The 22,496-nt window shown below is 46.7% G+C and overlaps 1 protein-coding gene across 1 annotated transcript in view; it reads right to left on the bottom strand.

Annotated features, from left to right (window-relative positions):
- CACNA2D4 (calcium voltage-gated channel auxiliary subunit alpha2delta 4) overlaps window positions 1-22,496 on the bottom strand; it is a 140,646-nt gene that overhangs the window by 50,024 nt on the left and 68,126 nt on the right. The window contains exons 26-28 of the mRNA XM_049783034.1: window positions 12,126-12,221; window positions 7,424-7,551; window positions 4,835-4,915 (exon numbers count right to left, since the gene is read on the bottom strand). Of these exons, the coding sequence (XP_049638991.1) occupies window positions 4,835-4,915; window positions 7,424-7,551; window positions 12,126-12,221 (305 nt within the window). The remainder of the gene's footprint in view (window positions 1-4,834; window positions 4,916-7,423; window positions 7,552-12,125; window positions 12,222-22,496) is intronic.

The following is a 22,496-nucleotide window of genomic DNA, read 5'->3' on the forward strand; positions in this document are numbered from 1 at the left end:
CTCTCTCTCTCTCTCTCTCTCTCAACCTTAGAGCATCACCAGCGCCATCACAGCAGTTAAAACGTCCTACGTACGCACATCCTCATGTGAAAACCTTCACATACACTCATGAGACACAAGGCACAAGAACGGAGATGCGGACTTGGGGGTCCACTGGAGCCCTCTCAAGTCACCAGCAGAGAGAGGCCCTAAGTAGCAGCACAGGAACCCTTCTGAGCCCCTAACGTGGGCCACGGGGGTATTGCTGGAGCCTGTCACCATGGCAACCTGCTCACACTGAGCCTGCTGGGGTTTCCAGGGACACAGGCCCAGAGGCCTGGAGCCTAGGGGGAGGCAGGTACCCCCAGTCCCCTCAGCGCAGGCCCCCTTCACAGCATCACTGCCGGCCCTCACCACCCGCTCCCAAAGTACAGAGTGTTTTCTCCTCCGTGGACCCCCTCATTCCTGTTGGTGGTGGCATCCTGGGAGAGCCAGTGGCAAGAAGGGGCACCACGCAAAGCGGCCCTGGAGAACACCCCCTCCCAGACCCCTAGATGGAACCCCCAGGGAAAAGACTGCCACACTCTGCTCAGAGACTTCAGCAATGTGGCTCCATTTCCTGTGGCTGCATTTGGCTCCCAGAACGTCTTGTGACCCCAGCCTGGGGTCCTATCTCTTCTTTACCTGCCACCCAGCCAGAGGTGTGTGCATGGTAGGGGGCTCACTCGTGTTCTTTTCTAGACCTGTCCCTCCTCCAGATCTCTCTCACGGCTCCCGGCCCAGGCGGCCTTGGGTGGGCTCTGGCTCTAAGACGGGGTCTGGGCGGCCGGCAGGCAGAGCATGCCCTGCAGCCCTGCACCCCTTCCCTAGCACCTCAGAGACAAGTGTGATGGGAAAGGGAGTATTGGGTGGGTTGGGGACCATGGAGGGAAGGCCGGAGGGAACCCCCCCACCCCACCCCAGCTGCTTCTCAGGTTGCTAATCCTGCCTCCCGAGACTGGGGGCATAGTCTTCCTCCCCCAGACTGGGGACATTTCCCCTGAGCCCGTGGACTGATACCAGATGGGAGGGTTTTCTAAAGGGGATGGAATGGGGTTGGGGGGTGCAGCCAGTGGTGGTATCATCAGCCAGAGACAGAAGATTTTTAAAGGCAAAATTATATTTCTGGTTTGTTGTTTCCGAAGACCAATAAAGACTGTATTTTCCTACGTACTTCCTGGTTTTCTTGGGCTGGGAAAGGAGGGGGGCTCTTCTCACACCCTTAGGCTGCTGCCTAAGAAGTAAGGACTGTCTGAGGTCACCTCAAAGTGACCCCACCTAGAGGAAGATGCAAGGAAGCCTAGCTTGGTGAGGGGCTCTGGAGAGGGCTGCTGAAGTGGTTGCACACGGCTTGCTCTCCTCCAGGCCACACAGAACCTTCTTGTTACTCTCCTACAATGGGGTTTGTGGGTGAGAGACGGAACTAGACCCTCCCTGCTCTGTGCTCTGTTCGGCCTCAGCCCCTGGGAGTTGGGCCTGGAGAGCAGTTGGTAAGGCAAACATCTGCCATTAGGGTTTTTTGTTTGTTTTGGGGCCACACCCAGTGATACTCAGGGGTTACTCCTGGCTCTGTGCTCAGAAATTGCTCCTGGCTTGGGGGACCATATGGGATGCGGGGGATCGAACCTAGGTCTGTCCTGAATTGGCTGCATGCAAGGCAAACACCCTACTGCTGTGCTATTGTCCTGGCCCCATTAAGATTAATGGAATTACTGTGAGTTACAGACTTACAAAGTTCCCATAATTGAGTTTCAGATGAACAATAGTCCGATGCCCATCTGTTCACCAGTGTCCGCTTCCCTCCACCAGTGCCCCCAGTTTCCTTCCCCACCCCCAAGCCTGCCTCTATGGCAGACACTTTCCTCTCCCTCATTGTCTCAGCTATCCCTTCTCTGACTTATCCTTCCCATCCCACCCAGTGGCAGGTTTCCCACTGAAGTCTGGCTCTCCTGCACTGTTTGTTTCTCTTACTGGCCATTTGTTGTTATTCCTCTACTAGACCTTTGTTGTTACTCTCCTTTTCTCTTTGGACATTTGTTGTTATTTCTTGACTATGTTTCTTTATAGCCCGTGTGTGAATTGACCTGCCATTAGGTTTTGTCAGCCTCTGAGACAGGCAAAACTGGTTGGCATGGCAAACACGCTCCAGCCACTCTGGGCTTTCAGACCCAGGCCCTTGTGGGAAGCAATATATGGACTGCAGGCTGAGAGGGCTCCAGGAGTGGAGAGAGTCCCAGACCTCAGCAAGCTCAGCGACCTGCCTCCAAGGCTGCTTCAGCTTCTGGCTGATATTACAGCTCAGACACAGGCAGGGAGAAGCTGGAGCACAACGGAAGAAGGAACTCTGGGCCCCCCTTCCTTGGGCTCAGCTGGAATTTAGCTTTCTGGGGAGCTATGTATGGCCCTTATGCGGTGGCCGGCCTGGGTGACAAGTCTCTGCGGAACTGAAGCTTCCCTATCTGGTTCAGGTCTGGGTGAGGTCTGACACATCGTCCATCACCAGGATCCATCTGGTTTCCCCGACAGGCGGAACTCTCAAAGAATAGTCCTGTGCTCTGGTCATTGTAGGTACCAAGTGACCCCCTGCAGGTCAATGCAGTCACCCACAGTCAACCCACAGTCACTGAGGTTGGCCCTAGGACGGTAGAACACAAGAATTGAAAATAGGAAACAAGGGAGGACAATAGTAGGGAGCTTGCTTTGTACGTGGTCAACCCGGCTTTGATCCTCAGCACCCCATATGGTCTCCTGAGCCTGTAGAACCAAGTTGAAGCCCTGAGCACGGCTGGGTGTGGTCCCAAAACAATCAAACAAAGGAAATAGATCCTGTTGGAGAAGGTAAACTGTTTTTGTGAAGGTCCACACGTGGTGGGTGCTCTGGGCTTGCTCCTGGCTCTGAGCTCAGAGATTATTTCTGGTCAGAGACCACAGGCTATGCTGAGAATGCAATATGGACAGGTGGGCTATACCTAGTGGTATTCAGGCCTTACTCCTGGCTCTGCTCAGAGATCATTCTGGATGTTCGGGGAACCTCACACTGTGGGAATTGAAAACTGGGATTGGCTGTGTACAAGGCCTTAACTTAACCCCTCTATATCCCTAGTCCCACAGTTAGATTTTCTAGAAACTTTCCACAAAAACTTGCGCAGAGATGCCTGTTTCTCCCTACCTCCCCTTTCAAATATCTTTCTGTCCAGACGGCGATGTTAGACACATACCTGCCAGCATGCAGCTGGTTCGAGTCCCTTCTCCTCCCTTCCTAGCATAAGCAGCCCACATGCCGCCTGCCCATCAGACACCACATGCCCATGGCACCTCCAGTTTCCAAGGGATGAAGCTGATGGCATGGGCCACCCACCTACCTACCCCTCCTCGAGCCACAGGAGCTGAACTGACCCTGGAGTCAGGGAAGCTGAGCCCTACGCCTGGGAGAGGAAATGACAAAAGGAGCCTCCCCCCAGAGAAACAGAAGGTCTCCTCCTTTTCCTGTCACAGCCGTGCACCCTGGAACGAAGAACGATTGTCTGCAGCGAGTTAAACCAGAGGCAGCAGGACACAGTTTCTATGGCAACCCCTCACGGCTCTAATTCAGCTATGTGTTAAAAATGATATCAAATAATTGGGGAGTGCAGGAGAGCACAGCCAGAGCCTGACCCCACTTCCCTTCTCTTTCCTAGACCTTCAGAAGTGCTGGCGCTGAGCCGGCCCTGGTAGCGGAGGGAGCAAGTCGGGAGCAGAAAATGTTCTGCAGGGAGAAACATTTGGAGCCAGATTTTGCCCTAGAAATGGGTGTAGGATTAGCCTGCCCTGGACACGAAGAAAGGCAGCAGAGACTCATTGATTTCTTCAACAGGAAGCTGCAGAGGGCTGTCCTGAGCCAGGCACCATAGCAGGATCCTGAGCACTGAACTTAGGCTTTGTTCCCATCTCTGCTTTTTTTGGGAAGCAGCCAGCCAAGGCCTGGGGCCCCCTCTGGGTCCAGAAGACAGAGGCGGCAATTGCTCTCAGAGCCCGGTGCCTTGGCCTCAAGGCTGCTTGCTGGTGTTGTGGGGTTCCCCCTACCCCCATCCCGTCTGTCCTCCCCACTGCAGTTGCTCGATCTTCCCCTGCCTGGTTAGCAGCCAGGCTGTCTGTCCATCAGGTGCGACTCAGAGATATGCCTGCAGAGGTGACTGCCTGTTGGCTTGCAGGAGTTTTCAGAACACAACTACGTTTGAGGCACAAGCGACTAAGAAATCAGGTCTTTCTGGGGACCATTGGTCCTCTCATCACATCTGTGACAAATTTTAATGTCCCTAGGCACGACCTAGAGATGATCTGAGTCCAAACCTGACACTTACTAATCATTAGCTGTGGGCTTTAGGCAAAGGACTTTTCTACGCTCCAGTTTTCTCATCTGTGAAATGGAACCCCAAGTTCTGGTAAGCCTGGTGGGAGCGTGCATGGGCCACAGCCATTTCTATGATGCTGGTACAGACTGCACATATGTACTGAGCCCTGACTTTGGGGTTCAAAGGAGGTGATGCACAGTGGGGTGCAAAGGAGACTGTGAGCATTCTGTCCTGCATGACCTCGAGCAGCTCTATTCCCTTTTCTGAGATGCATTAGGTTCACTTCATGGATTTGTTTTTTTGCTTATTTGTGCTTCTAGAAATACGATGGTGGGGGCGTCCTCACTGCCCCAGCCCCACCTTCCACCTCAGAAGGAAAGCAGAGGCTGCAGGAGCGAGGTCCCCGCAGCCCCACGCAGGCTCCTCCTGCTCCTTGTCCTTGACTCACAATTGCCCGGCCTTGAAGCACTCAAGGCAGCTCCTACCTGCAGCAAGGGCTGTCTTCTCATCCACAGTCACCGTCACGGCCGTGCTCGCCACCACTGCCACTGGTTCACCCGAACTTTCTGTGGAAGACAAAGTCAAAGTCACTTTCTCAGCACTTAGGAGAGAGCCGTGGCTGAGGATGACTAAAAATTGCAGTCAGTCCAGGCTAAGTTGTTGCTTTGAGCAAGTATTGTGGTCTCTGCAGAGAAGCTCTGCAGGGCCAGGCATTGGTCCTTCCTTCCTTCCTTCCTTCCTTCCTTCCTTCCTTCCTTCCTTCCTTCCTTCCTTCCTTCCTTCCTTCCTTCCTTCCTTCCTTCCTTCCTTCCTTCCTTCCTTCCTTCCTTCCTTCCTTCCTTCCTTCCTTCCTTCCTTCTTTCCTTCCTTCCTTCCTTCCTTCCTTCCTTCCTTCCTTCCTCCTTCCTTCCTTCCTTACTTCCTTCCTTCCTCCTTCCTTCCTTCCCTCCCTCCCTCTCTCCTTCCCTCCCTCCCTCTCTCCCTCCCTCCCCCCTCCCTCCCTCCTCCTCCCTCCTTCCTTCCTTCCTTCCTTCCTTCCTTCCTTCCTTCCTTCCTTCCTTCCTTCCTTCCTTCCTTCCTTCCTTCTTGCCTTCCTTCCTTCCTTCCTTCCTTCCTTCCTTCCTTCCTTCCTTCCTTCCTTCCTTCCTCCTTCCCTCCCTCCTTCCTTCTTCCTTCCTTCCTTCCTTCCCTCCCTCCTTCCTTCTTCCTTCCTTCCTTCCCTCCTTCCTTTCTTTCTTCCACACATAGTGGTGCTCAGAAGTTACTCCTGCTCATGCTCTTAGGACTCACTTCTGGGGGACATTAGGGGACCATATGAGGTTCCAGGGATCAAACTCAGGTCACCTGGGTTCAAGACAAGACCCCCCCCCCCCCAAGCCCTTTCTATCTCTCTGGCCTGGCCTCACTTTCCTTAGCTGTGCAGATCAGATGTGCTGGAGATGCACATAGTGGAAAACCTGCTAGTGAAATGCTAGACAGTGGGAAGAGAGCAGGACAGGGACTGGGGCTCCACTGGAGTTGCAGCGTGCAGAGGGGACCCCCTTCCAGCTGCCTGCTGCTCCCAGAAGCACCTTGGGAGTACCTACTCTGCTGTCAGCTCAGGGCATCCTCCTCTCTGCCAGCAAGCTTGAAAATGGTTCAGGGTGAAATTGGGGCAGGAAAGGCTTTGGGGAAAGAATGTCTTGAGCATCTTGAAAGGGAAAGCAGAGGACGTGACTGGGAGTCATTTCCTCCCTGGCTTTCTCATGGATGCTGCCTTTCTCCTCCCTACCCTCTCTCAAGCCTGTCTCCTCCGCTCGTGGCCCTCTCCACCTCCTCACCCCTTTACCCTCTCCTCCCCTTCACCTTCTCTTCCTCCCTTTCATGTCCTCCTCCTCCCCTAAACATCTCTCTCCTTCCTTATCTCTTCCTCATCCCCTTCATGTCCCCTTTCTACCCTTCCTCTCCCTTATGTTCCCTCTCCCCTTCATCTCTTTCTCCTCCCCTTCACCTCCTCCTTCCTGTCTTCTCTCCCTTCCCCCATCCTGCCCCCCCCACTGCTCTCTATCCTTCATGTCTCCCTCCTCCCCTATACTTCTTCCTCCTCCCTTTCCTTGTCCATCCTCATCTCCTCCTCCCCCTTTCTCCTTTTTATTTTCCTCCTCCTTTTCCCCACTCCCAACTGATCAGGGAAACTTTCTGGACTCACTTCACTGTCCTAGAGTGAGGTTCCCCCACTGGTGGCCTGGTGAGGGTGGGAGCTGGCTTTGCCATAGATTCTGGCCTCAGTCTCTGCAGGGCAAACGAGAGTCCTTGCTTGCTGCTTCTTCAAGGCTCCTTTCACCCTAAACTTATAGCTGTTTCCCCAGGGCTCTTTAAAAGTCACTTCATTATGGGGAGCATTTTTCAGAATGGGAACTGTGGGGGAGTCAGTCACTGCAATTCGGAACCCTTTCCTAGTGGAGATTTGTTGGAAGGTGGGGTGGGGGGATGGCTTCCTGCTTCACATACTTGGAGTACCAGGGGGCTGGGCATACCCTATGCATCATGACCGAGGAGCATTCAGAATAAGCACTCAGAATGTAGGCAGGGTGCTTAAAAGCCAGGTACAGCAGTGTGCATTGGGGAGCTGGGGAGGGGAATGCTTAAGAGAGCTTCTGGAAACATGCCTTGTTCCAGGGGTGGTTGGTGGAACTGTCCACAACAGTCAGACTTTCAGAAAAGAAACGTCTTTGCCCAGGCTAAACTCTCAGATTGAGATTTAGACTCAACATTCAGAGTCCAGCTCTTCTGGACTCTGAGTTGAAAGTTTTTCCTGAAAAATTCCAAGTTGGTGGGGCTGGAGAGATAGCATGGAGGTGGGGCATTTGCCTTCCATGCAGATGGTCAGTGGTTGGAATCCCGGTCTCCCATATGGTCCCTCGAGCCTGCCAGGAGTGATTTCTGAGCGTAGAGCCAGGATTAACCCCTGAGTGCTGCCGGGTGTGACCCCCCCCCCCCCAAGAAAATTCCAAGCTGGTTCAGATGTGGGACCTGTTGGCCTCTACAGAAGTTCCAGGTCTTGGCCCATCGTCAGAGTCCAGAACTAAGATTACCTGGTCTCTCTGCGAAGTGGAGAGCGAAGACGAAGCTCCCAGGAGGCTGCTGGGCAGCCCGGCGGTACCACAGAGGGAAGTGGTCCAAGGTGAACACGTTGTCTTCATCTTCAAGGGACAGGAACTTCCTGTGAGGAGAAAGACTGAGTACCCACCTCTCCCTAATATGGGGAACACCACACCCTCCTCCGAGACCAAGTCAGCAGCGCCTCTCTGTCTGGGTGCAGCTACAGGCAGAGCAAACAGTTCGTTCGTTTATTCCTTCCTTCCTTCCTTCCTTCCTTCCTTCCTTCCTTCCTTCCTTCCTTCCTTCCTTCCTTCCTTCCTTCCTTCCTTCCTTCCTTCCTTCCTTCCTTCTTCCCTTCCCTTCCTTCCTTCCTTCCTTCCTTCCTTCCTTCCTTCCTTCCTTCCTTCCTTCCTTCCTTCCTTCCTTCCTTCCTCCTCCCTCCCTCCTCCTTCCTTCCTTCCTTCCTTCCTTCCTTCCTTCCTTCCTTCCTTCCTTCCTTCCTTCCTTCCTTCCTTCCTTCCTTCCTTCCTTCCTCTCCCTCCCTCCCTCCTTCCTTCCTTCCTTCCTTCCTTCCTTCCTTCCTTCCTTCCTTCCTTCCTTCCTTCCTTCCTTCCTTCCTTCCTTCCTTCCTCCCTTCCTCCCTCCCTCCCTCCCTCCCTCCCTCCTCCCTCCCTTCCTTCCTTCCTTCCTTCCTTCCTTCCTTCCTTCCTTCCTTCCTTCCTTCCTTCCTTCCATCTTCCCTTCCCTTTCCTTCCCTCCTTCCTCCCTTCCTGCCTTCCTCCCTCCCTCCCTCCCTCCCTCCCTTCCTCCCTCCCTCCCTCCCTTCCTTCCTTCCTTCCTTCCTTCCTTCCTTCCTTCCTTCCTTCCTTCCTTCCTTCCTTCCTTCCCTCCCTCCCTCCCTCCCTCCCTCCCTCCCTCCCTCCCTCCCTCCTTCCTTCCTTCCGTCCTTCCTTCCTTCCTTCCTTCCTTCCTTCCTTCCTTCCTTCCTTCCTTCCTTCCTTCCTTCCTTCCTTCCTCCCTCCTTCCATCTTTCCTAAAATAATATCTTTATTTAAGCACCATGATTACAAACATGATTGTAGTTGGGATCCAGTCCTAAAGAGAACACCCCTCTTCACCAGTGCAGCGTTCCCACACCAATGACCCCCATCTCCCTCCTCCTCCACCCCCTGCCTGTATTCAAGACAGGCATTCTACTTCTCTCACACAGTCACGTTGTCATGATAGTTATTAGAGTAGTTATTTCTCTAAATGCACTCACCACTCTTTGTGGTGAGCTTCATACCATGGGCCAGTCTTTTCAGCCCTCATCTCAATTACAAACATTGGTTCCTTATCTGGAATTTATTGCCAGACAATGGTCCCCAGCAACGCAATGCTGCCTTTTCCAAAACCAAATCTTACTGCGGCCCATAAATACCAGTATGAGGCCTGGGTAAGAGAGAGGAAAGACACTCCCTGTAGGTCTCTGGCCTGCAGAGTCTGTTTCTATTGCTCCTGACCAGTTTCCATTTATCCTCCTCATCAGTGTGTCTGAGCTCATCAGTCCACCCCATGGCTGTGCTGACAGTTTTCCCCCAAATAGCCACGTTAAGTCAGTCGCTGCCTCTGGGTTTCAGAACACAATCCTTTTTCTTTTTCAGGGGAGAGTGAGAAGGCAGTCACCCCCCCCCCTTTTTTTTTTAGCAGCTCTACCTTGCTAATTATGGGTTTGCATTCCCTGAACACATACCCGCAGACAGACAGAAGGGAGGGTTGGCCCAGAAGCAGAGTGGGAAGCAGCGAGAAGCGGGTGGTGGGTGGCGAATTGAACAAGGGACAGCAGAGACCTCGAGGTGACCAGATAGAAGCTGAGTTGGGGCGCTTGGCTCACATGTCTAGCGGCTCTGCCACCATGCCTGGGCTGCCCTGGGGGTGGGGGTGGGGAGGGTGCCAGACTACGGAGCCCTCTGGGCAGCTGTGTCCTACCCTAGGAAAGTCTGTTTGTACTGAGGACTCCCTTTCATGTGTTTAGGAATTTTTTGAAGAGGGGGGGAATACCAAGAATAATTTCAACCCTTTCAGTCATTTTTTTGTTGCTTGATTTTTTGGGTCACCGGCAATGCTCAGAGGCAACGCTCAGAAATCTCTCCTGGCATGCTCGGGGGGATCATATGGGATGCTGGGGATAAAATCAGGGCCTATTCCTGGTCAGTCGCGTGCAAGGCAAATGCCCCACCGCTGTGCTATCACTCTGGCCCAGACCCTTTCATTCTAAACATTGCCTGTCTTGCTTGCTTCTAATCTAAAGCAACTCTTCCTGGAAACCGAAGCAGAGAAAGCAAAAGTATCAGGAGGGTATGGAATAGATGTGAACCTGGGGGAGAAAAATTCTCCATGGAGTTCCAGGTCTTATGGTGGATCCATGATTTCCTGGCAGGCCTGGGACTGGCCCAGGAACATCTCGACTATGTGTCTCTCAGGGCCCTGGGAAGGCCCGAGGAGCCAATTTCCTCAGCTTCCACTCCCAGTCAGCTGGGGCTAAGGAAGGGGCATGTGAGCAACCAGCTTCCTAGAAAGCCTCTGTTCCAGCAAGTGTGTCTGGAGAAGCTCCAAGATGGCTGTGCACAGGGGAACAAAGCAGGGAGCTATAGGGGAGTGTGGAAGATGGAGAGGGCAGGGCAAGTCTGCTCAGGACCCCTCAACTGTTCTCTCAGAGCTTGGGGAGTCATCTATCAGAGATGGTGTGATTCTGTGGGTGAATCTACCCAGCTCCTGTCTTCCATGGGTCCCTTTTTTGCTGCAGTTCTCAAAGGGGGGAGGGGAGCCCCAAGCTGCCCCCTCTGCCTCACAGGCTTCTCCCCACAAACAGACGCAGCTCAGAGCGGCTTGCTCAGTCTCCACACTGTTGACCCTTGGCCCAGACAGTTGTGGGGCCTGTCCTGGGCACTAGGGGGGAGTTCAGCAGCACCCTTAGACTCGACCACTAGATGCCAGAAACAAACTCCTCTGCCCTTGTGCGGACAGTTAAAAAAAGTCTCCAGACACCTTCAAATGTCCTTGGGATGGGGGTAGGGGTGTGAAAATCACCCCTTCCTGGGGACAGTGCAGGATAGTACAGCAGGTACATGGCCAACTCGGGTTTGATCCCCAATATCCCACACAGTCCCCTGAGCACCACCAGGTGTGATTCCTGAGTGCAGAGCCAGGAGTAACCCCTGAGAATTGATTGGGGTGGCCCCAGTCCCTCCCAAGATAAAATTACTCTCCCCATCTTTTATTTTAGTTTTTGGGTCACACCCAGTGGTGTGGGCCCAAAGGATCATATACAGTGTGTGTGTGTGTGTGTGTGTGTGTGTGTGTGTGTGTGTGTGTGTGTGTGTGTGTGAAACCTAGGTCAGCTGGCGTCTGACCCACTGTACTATCTACCTGTTTATCAGGTCACTTCCTTTTTAAAAAATGTTAGCTAAAATGAAAGAAAAAATAGAAAAAGAAACAAACAAAGACATGTTGGCTAAAGGTTAGAAGGATGGGCTGGAGTGTTAGTTCAGTGAGTAGGGCACTTGCATTGCACAGAGCAGTCCTGGCTTCTATCACCGGGTATCATATATCAATCTATCATATATCTCTCTAAGTTCCCCAGGAGTTATTCCTGAGCACAGAGCCAGGAATAATTCTTGTGCACTGCCAGTTATGACCCAAAACAAAACAAAACAAAACAAAAGGTTGGGTGGTGGGGGAATGTAACTGGAGGGTCTGAAGTGCATAATTGGTGCTAGGAAGATAAGAGTATTCGCTACAACCTTGGCTAAAAATAAACAAATAATGGGGGTGGACTCAATGGAGGGGGAAGTATTCGAATATACTGGACTGGAAGGGAAATAGAGATCAGAGGTTGGAGCAGGGCATTTCAGTGTGAAGTAATTTTGTACATCAATACCAGACATTTGGATATTATTGTAGTCCTATTACCTAAATAATAATACGATAAAATTTTTTGGTTTTGTACGTTGGGTTTTATCCCACAATGCTCAGGGGTTACGACTGGCTCAACACTCTGGAATTACTTCTACTGATGCTCATGGGACCATATGGGAAGCTGGACATAGAACCTTGCTTGGCCATGTGCAAGGATAGTAGTGTCTTGCCCACTGTACACACCTGGCAGCACTCAGGGGTTACTTCTGGCTCTAAGCTCAGAAATCGCTCCTGGCAGACTTGGGGGACCACATGGGATGCTGGAATTTGAACCACTATCTGTCTACATGCAAAGCAAACACCCTATCTCCATGCTATCTTTCCGGCCCCTTTTTTGGTTTTTGGGCCACACCAGGTGACACTCAGGGGTTACTCCTGGCTATGCACTCAGAAATTGCTCCTGGCTTGGGGGACCATATGGGACGCTGGGGATGAAACCACAGTCCATCCTAGGTCAGCTGCATGCAAGGCAAACACCCTAGTGCTGTGCTATCACTCTGACCCATAATGTTTTTTTTTTTTTTAAATGTTAAGACCATACCTGGTGGTGCTCGGAAACCACATGGTGCTGGGGATTGACTCTGAGGTTCCTCCAGGCAAAGTGCATAATTCTCTAACTCTCCTGATCTGTCACCCCAGCCCTTGCCCTCTTTTTGCTTTCCTGGGCTCCAAGTCTCTGCCAGCCCAGCATATCCCAGGAACAGCTGTGGGGCTCCTGCCACCCCCTCAAGGACTCACTTGTTGGAGACTTTCTCAGAGCCCTTGAACAGGGTGTGTCTCAGAAGGCCGGCCCTGGTGCCCAGGAAGGCCATGTCCACCATCTGCTGGGACTCACTGCAAGGCAAACCGTGCATTGTCACAGTCTCACCATGGCGGTCCAGGAGGCTGCAGGGAGCCCGAGGATGAGCTCAGGGCGTGCCGAGCTCCACAAGCTGCTCTGATAAAAGAGAAGGGCAGGTGGGTATCTGGGGCATCACACACCACCATCACCCACCAACCACCCTCTGTCAGCATCAGCCTTGCTGCATCCTCAGGCAGCACTTCCTGGCCTTCTGCCTCTATTTCCAGATGGATATTTTTTTCTATCCAATTATATCCTAAGCTGTGCATTGGACTTTTGGGGGAGTTGGCTCTGGAAGACAAACTCAAGAAGAAGGAGTTAGGGCAGGGCTGAGTGGCTAACTGGAGCTTTTGATTTCTTTTTTATTTATTTATTTATTATTTATTTTGTTTGTTTTTTTTGGGGGGGGGTCACACCTGGCAGCGCTCAGGGCTTATTCCTGGCTTTGTGCTCAGAAATCACTCCTGGCAGGCTCAGGGGACGATATAGGATGCCGGGATTCGAACCACCATTCGTCCTGGATCTACTGCATGCAAGGCAAATGCCCTACCACTATCTCTCTGGCCCCTGGAGGTTGTGATTTTAATTCGAAGTGTCTCAGCTGCTGATGCTGAGTTAGATACGAGTGAGTTCTGATGCCCATCAGCTCTGCAGTTTCTCATTTCTTATGCCATGGGCCATTTTCGACTGCATGGCAGCACTGAGGCAGTGAATGCACACACCCTCTAATCAAGTACGTGGCTAACTCTTGGTCATCAACAACAGTGGGCAGGGATGGGGGAATGAAAAACAACTCTTGGGGCCAGAGCAAGAGCATAGCATGCCTTGCATGTGGATGACCCTGGATGGACCTGGTTTCAATCCTTGGCATCCAATATGGTCCCCAAACCTGCCACAAGCAATTTCAGAGCCAGGAGTAACTCCTGAGTGCTGCTGAGTGTGGCCCCAAAACAAAACAAACAAAAAGAGAGAAACAACTTTAGAAGGGAGATTTGGGTTGTAATTTAGCAATTTCTGAAAATCGGTGAGTAGATAGCCCCTCAGGTTTAAAGCACTTTCCACATATTTTTCTTACTGCGGAAACATGGGAAAAGCAACATCATGCATCATGATTGTCACCCTCCCCAAAGCCCTGGTTGGTTTTATAACCTTGCCAAATGCTCTGAGAAGGGGCTGTCAGCTAGCCAGAGGGCATCTGAGCTTTTCTCACAACCTCAAGCCATCTAGTGTGACAATGTGCCAGGATGAGGCTTACTAAAAGTTTTAAAGCACTCATTTTTAGTGTGGCCTAGTTGACAGAAACTGTTAGATCTCTAAAATAAATATCGCAATGATTTGATGGAAGTGGACTTGTGGGATGATGGCCTCCTCTAGCTAATGACCATTTTCACCACCTCACATTTTCTCTCTTTTCGTCTTCTTTGCAGAGAACTTAAGTTCTCCTTTCTTAGCTACTTCCCAAGACACCACCCGGTGTTACCACCCAAGTGTTATCTAGTCTCAGGACGGAAATTAGGTGTCCAGAACTGACTCATCTCAGATGGGAAGTGTAAGAATCCTGGCACCCTCTCTCTCCTCTCTGTTTCTCTGAGTTGACCTTTTTGTTTTTCATTTAGATCCCACATATAAGTGATACTTGGTGCTATTTGTCTTTCCCTGTCTGGTCTCACTCAGCAGGAAGCCTGAAGGCTCAGCCATGTTGCCGCAAATAGCATATATTTTTTCTTTCTTGAGAATAAATAAAATTTCATTATAAATGTCTGCAGGTGGGGGGGAGAGACACAGAGAGAAATATACACACAGATGCAGAAAGGGAGTGAGAAACACACAGACACACAGACACACAGACACACAGACACACACACACACACACACACACACACACACACACACACACACAATGTCTTCTTTATCCATTCCCCTGTCAACAGACAGGGCTTTCATATGTTGGCTACTGTGAATAATAGAACAATGGCTATGGAGTGCAGCTATCTTTTTGATACCTTGTTTTTATTTCTTTTGACTCTGCCCTGAGAAATGGTCTACTGGAGCCTATTGTTAGGTCCATTTTTACCTTTTTAAAGAACCTTCATGCTGTTTTCCATAACAGAACGCCCTTTATATTTCTTTTGCTCTGTATCTTACCAATCCATGTTAGCTTTTGTGGTTTTGATTCCAGCTCTTCTCACAGATGTTTTGTGTACTTTTCAGTCTTTGCACTTATTCTTTGGAAAATTGTCCATTCAATTTCTCCACCCATGTTCAGTTGGATTGGTTGTTTTTGCGCTACTGAATTATCTGAGTCATTTATATATTTTTGATCTTATGAGTGAGATGATTTGCAAATATTTCCTCCTGTTCTCCTGTTTACCTTTTTTTTTTTTTTTTTAGTTTTTGGGTCACACCCGGCGATTCTCAGGGGTTACTCCTGGCTCTATGCTCAGAAATAGCTCCTGGCAGGCACGGGGGACCATATGGGACACCGGGATTCGAACCAACCACCTTTGGTCCTGGATTGGCTGCTTGCAAGGCAAACACCGCTCTGCTATCTCTCCGGGCCCTCTTGTTTACCTTTTCATTTAGCATTTTCTTTGCTGTAACTATAGGCCTTTAAGTTTGGTGTAGTACCACTTTATATTATTATTATTATTATTATTATTATTATTAATTATTATTATGCTTCTGGTGCTTTTGCTCTTTGTGTCAAACTCAAGATATTAGTATGAAGACTGATGTAAAGGGTCCTGTATTCCTTATTTTCTTTGATGCTTTTCTAATTTTATAACATCAGGTTTCACATTCAAGTTTTTAATCCATTTTAAGCTGATAGTTTGGGTGGTCAGGCCATACTCAGTGATGCTCAGAGTTAACTCATGGCTCTGTGCTCAGGGATCACTATTTGTGGACCTGAGGTACCATTCGAGGCACCAGGGATTGAACCTGAGTTAGCTGTTTGCAAGGTGAATATTCACTTTACTATTATCTCTTGGGTTCCATTTTGAGTTGATTTTAAGTGTGGTAGAAGATAAAAGTCGAGTTTTATTCTTTGGCATGTGGCTGTCCAGTTTTCCTAATATTATGTGTAATTTTCCCATTCTATATTCTTGACTCCTTTGCCATAAATTAGCTATTTCTGTATTTTGTTCCATAGATTTATGGATTTGCATTAATGTCAATGTCAAATTGTTTATGCCACTGAAACTTTGTCATGTGATGTTTCTAGGTTTATTCTTCCTCAAAATTACTTTGGCTTCAGGTCTTATGTGGTTCTGCCAAAAATTTGGGATTATTTTTTTATTTATGTGGGGAAAATGTAGATAGGGATTACATCAACTCTATAAATCATTTTTAATGATATGAACATTGAAACACTTGTTCTTCCAAGTCAGGAGCACAGAATATGTTTACAATTATGTATGTTTTCCATTTCTTTTGTTAATATAAATTTTGGATGCACCAGTACTGCTCGAGCTTTATGCTTGGCTCTGTGCTCAGGAATCACTCCTGCTGGTACTTAGGGGGCCAATTGTGGTGCCAGGGATTTAAGCTGGGTCAGTCACATGCAGAGCAAGATCATAACCCACTGTACATTATTCTGGTCGTTTTAAGTGTGCAGATATTTTACCTCTTTAGTTCATTTTATTCCTAGATAAACTTTTTCCCCTCCTTCCTCCCCGCCCCCCTAGATAAATTTTTATGTAACTACAAGTGGGATTTTCAAAACATTTGTTTTTGATAATTGTAAATAAGTGAAAACAAAATATTTTTTTGTATGTTGACTTTCTTTTCTGCAAAGATACTATATTCATGAAATAAAATTATTATTTTTTTTTCTGAGCCACACCGGGTGATGCTCAGGGGTTACTCCTGGCTATGCTCTCAGAAATCGCTTCTGGCTTGAGGGACCATATGGGACGCCGAGGTATTGAACTAAGGTCTGTCCTAGTGGTCAGCATGTGCAAGGCAAATGCCCTACCACTTGTGCCACCATTCTGGCCCCAAGCTTCTTCCTTTTCAATTTTGTTTTTTAACTTAATTGCTCTGGTAAGGACTTTTACTTCCACATTGAAAAAAATAAAACAAGAATAGTCATCATTATTTTTTCCTTTTCACTGTTGAGTATATCTGGCCTTTATTTGATCACTTTTAAGTTTATTATTATGCCTATCCATTAGACAAACTTATTGTTGAATATTATCCAGTTCTTCCTGTGCTTGGAGCAGTCATTTTAGTATATAATGAAGATGATACCCAGAGTATTTCAATAGGCCCCCACCCCAATTCATCTGTCCAACTGTTGTAATTACCCTATGTAATTGTATGAATGATATTGCACTAGGCACTGTCAACCAATAATATTGGAACTGGACTAAAACACCTCGTCTACAGTTTAAAAATCATCAGGGAAGTTGTCTGGAGATGTAAGTGGGGTCTGCCTCTGGACCAGACTCTTAGGAAACAAAATCACATGGGATCTTAAATGGTCAAGCCTGGCAGGACTAACTGGGTCAGAAGTGTTACGGTGGGGTCTTAGTGCCTGTATAGCTCTAAAACTATTCTCAATGCAATTCTTTATTCAAAGATAGAGAATAGTTTAATGATTTTCATATCTGCAACTTGGAACCAACCATTACCAACCAGGCTAATCCTACGCCTCCTAGTCTCCTGCCACAGCCCCAATTAATCACTTATGTTATTTTGAGGCAAATCCTAGGTAATATTTTCACAAATATTTAAATATGTGTTTTTAATAAATAATAAATGAAAAAAACCCAATATTTTCATGCCTAAATTTCCTACAATTTCCTTTTTTTCTTTTGGCTCTGGAGCCATCACCTGGAAGTGTTCAGGAGTTACTCTTGGCTTTTTACTTAGTGACCACTTCTGGCTGGCTCTGGGGACTATATGTGGGTACAGGGGATCGAAACCTAGGTGGTTGCACGCAATGCAAATAATGCTCGAACCCACTACTACTACTGCTCTGGCCACTTCTTACAATTTATTACTGGCATTATTAATATTCCCCATAATCTCTGAATTATTTTGAGGTGTTATGGCCGATATGTTTTTCTTTTGTTATTATTATTGAGAAATAACTCACATACAATGAAATTCATCCTTCCATTTAAAGGTGCAGTAATTATTTGTAATGTATTCATAGAATTGGGAGAGCATTATCACAGTCAATTTTAGAAGATTTTAATTATCCCTCAAACAAACTGTCTCTATTAGCAATCACTTTTAATGAGATTCCCCTTTCCTCTCTTCTTCCCTCCTGGTATATGCTCCTTAATTGCTTAATTGTATTTCCCTCCTTTCATCACTGAATGAGTAAGGCCTTTTGTCCTGAAAAAGTCCCTCAGCCAGCTTCTTCATCCCTGATCTGGTAGGCTGTATAATTGTGTGGTTTTTTTTTTTGGTTTTTGGGTCACCACCCGGCATCGGCTCAGGCGTTACTCCTGGCTCTGTGCTCAGAAATCGCTCCTGGCAGGCTCAGGGGACCATATGGGACACCGGGTTTCGAACCGATGACCTTCTGCATGAAAGGCAAACAAACGCCTTACCTCCATGCTATCTCTCCGGCCCCTAATGCTGTGTTCTTTAGCTTGCTCTTTTCTCCCCTAGATTTCTTATAAACTATCATCTTAGATCTGGGCCAAAAGATTCAGGGTTGAGATGTTTGATGTGTAAGAGACACAAACTACCTCCTTGACCAAGGCTGTCAAAGAGAGCTCTTTCTTATGTTTACCTGAAGCACAAGTATAAAAACACAAGTATACATTTCATCAACATTTGATATTATGATGTAATATTTGCATAGAAGAAACAAGATAAACAGAGAATTTGAGTTTAGTTACAAATTCTTAGAATAATGAGTTGAATTCCTAACAGTCTTAAAAAGATGACCAAAGAAGATTTTAGTTTGTTTTCTTTCAGTATCATGAACACCAGATTTTAACATTTTCATTCTAGTCATTATTTTTGCCTGTGAGATTCTCTTCAAACATTTTTTTTTTTTAAATTCTGTTGGCACAACCTGATTAGTCTCAAATAACTTTTTGCTTCTAAGGTTACATTATACAGAGTTCCAGGCTCATTTGATTATTTCCCTCCCTTAATCCCAACTCACACTGTCCAGAGGGAAAAATTGAGAATTTCTCTAAGGATTCCCCAGCTCAGTGAAATGAGGATTTCTTTATATACACCCAAGAACCCTACCCTCTGGATCTAGGATGCCTTACTCCCTTACTCTTGCAATAGGTAGAACTAGGCTGTTTTTTGTTTTTTGATTTTTTTTTTTTTGCCTTTTTAAAGAAAATGCACCCTCATTCAAATTGATTATTTCTTTTTTTCTGAAGGGGGAGGCGTCTTAGACACATTTAGCAGTTCTTGGAACTTACTCCTCATTCTGTGTTTGGGACATCGTGAAAGTCTCTGGGGGCCAGGTACAAAAACCTGGGCCTCCTGCAGGCAAAGTAGTTATTCATCTCTTTGAGCTTGTCCAAATGGATCTTTCTAATTGGTACTTTGCATTGTGGCTGAGCTTCTTTGATTTTTAAAATCTGCATCTCTTTTGCTATAAATCTTGGTTCCTAATATCAATGACTTTATATTGTTTGAGCAGTGCCAATATTGTTTCTAGCAATGCTATTGAATACAGATAATTTTTTTTATTTGCTCAGGACTTTCTCCTGGCTCTGTACTCAAGGATCAAGCTGGTGAGCATGGGGATTAGAGTCAGCTGTGTGCAAGCCAGGTACCTTGCCCACTATATTATTATTTCTACAAACCTCCTAATTTTATTTATTTGGGAGCCAGAGAGATTATAAAGGTGGTTATGGGATGGGCCTTTTAAGTTGGCTGCTTTGGTTCAATTCCCCGGACTGCTTAATGGTCACCCTAGCACAAGGCAGAAATAGACCCCAGAGCACTGCCAGCTGTTGCTCTAGCCTACGTTTGCTAAATTATTTATTTAGTGTTTACTGTTTTATATTTCTAACCCCCCCAAGGTATTCCCTGGTGCACGGTTATTTTATGACTTGGTGCAACGGCTAGATGCATTTGTTATATTGCTTTCAGTTTTTTAGACAAATTACTTTCTTCCTTAAGTTTGATTCTCAAGATTTAATTTTGCATAGATGGCATGAAACTTTTACATGGTTTCAGATGACATAGCTGCAAATGCACAAAATAAGGCATATTTAAAAGATAGTCTGTTTCCCATCCCTCCCTGACTCTTTTTACAGGTAGCCTTCTCTGTTTATTTCTTATCCCATTCAAATGTGCAATTTGCATATACAGGTATGTATTGGGACATCCATATGTCCTTGCGTATTTTTTATGAGGGCATCTATGAACGCATATTTGCATTTCCTCTTCTTCAATAAACAGAGGGGCAGTAGAGACACTTCTCTTCCTTGCTGAGACTGGAAGGGTCTTTGGGACATTGGGGGAAGGAAGTGGCCACTTTGGAGGTGAGTGTGGTGTTGAACCAAGGGACTTTATAAGCTATCATGAATGGTAGGCACTATACCTTCAAATGCACATGTGACTTTGTTAATTATTGCTGTTTCTCTTTATAGTCTTAGAAATATTTAGTGTTTACATTGGCAATAGCTGAATGTCTGATATCCATAGCCCACTTATCTTCACGTTGGTACATTTAATATAATGATTATCAGTCTGACAAGTGACTTATATAGTCAGTATCATATAAAATTTGTATTCTTTTTATATAGGAATGAGCATTTTCTTCAGATATATAAATGCTGTTTGCCTGCAGATTTGTCCTGTGAACTGTGTTTTAATCTCTTGGTTATTTTTTCTATAAAGTTCTATAAAAATCTTTCACTTTTCTGTTTTTTTTTGGAGTTATCACAAACCTATAATATAAATTAGATTGTATATTATAATCTACATTGTATATTGCATTTATTATAGTGTACTGTATCATCATCTTTTATTTGTTTCTCAATTTGTACTTTTTTCCTAGTGCCATTTTTTTTCTTTTTGCCTTGCTCATATTTTCATTTTTGCCAAATAAACCTTTTCATGTTGCTAAGTTTTTCAGTCAACTGATTGCTTCCAAACTTTGAGTCATCTCTGGGGAAGGCTTCCCCGCTCCTGATTTTAGAGATATTGGCTTGGTGTTTCTTTTATTACATTTATGGCTTTATTTTTTTAAAGTTGGATCTCTGAGTCATCTGGACTTCAGCCAGGTGTACAGTGTGAGGAAAGAACAGCATTTGATCCTGCTCCATATGGCGCTCAAACCACTTTTGTGAAAGTCCACCTTCCATTCTCTGACATCTCTGTTGTGTAATCAATTTGCACTTGTGTTAGATAAAGTTTTTTTTGTCCTCTTTGTCAGCCTACTCACGTGTCACACCGCACTTAATAAAATTAAAGTGATTTTATGATTTTATAATACATTTTCATATCTCAGTAGGACCAACAACCTTCCCCTGGTTTCTTTTCTTTGGAGAATTTTCTGACTATTCTTGTTTGTTCTTTCAAATGGCATGCTACAAAATACATAGGTCAGGTTGTCTCAAACTCGAGGCCCGTGGGCTGTTTGCGGCCCTCCGTACAACATGTTGTGGCCCGAGGCCGGCCTTCAAATATCGCAGTATTTCTGATTATTCGCTTACTTTTTTTTTGTGAAATCCCTTATGCGGCCCTGCCTCACCCCGACTTTGCCTCCTGCGGCCCCCAGGTAAATTGAGTTTGAGACTCCTGATATAGCTGAATTTAGAAGGTACTTAAGCCATTTTTATTGGGATGGCATTAACCTTATATATTAATTCTTGGAGGTTTTCTTTTATGTTGCTGAACCTCCAAAAATGCTAAAGGTGCTAGAGTGATAGTACTGAGTGAGGGGAGGGTGTTTCCTGGCATGCAGCCAACCTGGGTTTGATCCCTGGCATCCCGTTTGGGTTTTCAAGCACCACTGGTCATTTCTGAGTGAAGTGCCAGAAGTAACCCCTGAGTATCAATGGCTGTGACCCCCAAACAAAATAAACTAAAACAACAAAAATAATGAATATCTTTACATTTGTTAATATTTACTTTTTTTTTATAACTCTTGTATTATTATTACTATTTTGATTTTGGGAAAAAAACCAGTAACTGCTCCTGACTGTATGTTCAGGATCACTCCTGGCATTACTCAGGGGACAATATGTGGTGCTGAGAATGAACTGAGAAATCCACACAAGGTAAATCCCTTAACTCCTGTGCTATCTTACTTCTACTTTTGTATGTTTCAGAAAAGCTTTCCTTTTTGTAGTTTTTGATATATTTATTTTATGCTTAGGTTTGTAAGATTTATACTCGTTTTTTCTCTCCTAAGCATACCATTTCACAGTCTTATCTTTTATTTGGTTTTAACTTTGTCTTGAATTGCTTCTGAGAAAGACACAGAATAAGCCTTCTTCTTTGGGGGTTCACATCTGGTAGTGTTCAGCATTTTATCCTGGTTCTGTCCTCAGGGGTCACTCCTGGCAGTTCTTGGGGAAGTATATAGGGTTCCAGGGATCGAGCCAGGGCCAACTGCCTGTGAGGGAAGAGTCTCGATCCCTGCTTTATCTCTCTGGTCCCAAGAGGGATTATTATTTCGAATATTGACATTATTGCCTTCTGTTTGGCCAACTTCTTTTGTTTCGTTTGGAGCCACACCCAGTGATGCCCAGGGGTGTCTCCTGATTATGCACTCAGTAATCACTCCAGGTAGCATTCAGGGAACTGACTCTATGGGATGCTGGGGATAGAACTCAAGTTGGCCATGTGCAACACACCCTACTCACTGTACTATCTCTTGGGCCCCTCCTTTGCCAACATTTTATTATTTATAGTAGCTTCTTCTAATCCTTTTGAAAATGCCAGATACACAAATTACCTATAAACATAACTTTCTAGGACATGCTTCTTTGTTGTCTTACCCTCAGTTGTATCCTGACTTGTTAACTAGAACTTGCGATACCTTGTTCCTGCCATTAGTGAAAGAATCTCTAGCCCATTCAAAGTTAGCTTTCAGGCTTATTTCAATTTTAATTATATTGAGTGTTCTTTGAATTTTTTTTTTTTTACTTTTTTGGGAAGAGGGACACAGTTCTTGGCGTGCTGCTCAGAGGTCACCCCAGCTGTACTTGGGGACCTCTAGGCCAGGGATGGTAGTTGAGCCTCCTCCATGCATGCAAAGCATGTACCCCAGCCCAATGTGCCATCTCCACTGCCATGTTGGGTGGTTTTTGAAAACTGTGAGTGGA

Source organism: Suncus etruscus, chromosome 11 (assembly GCF_024139225.1).
Source record: "Suncus etruscus isolate mSunEtr1 chromosome 11, mSunEtr1.pri.cur, whole genome shotgun sequence".
NCBI lineage: Eukaryota > Metazoa > Chordata > Mammalia > Eulipotyphla > Soricidae > Suncus > Suncus etruscus.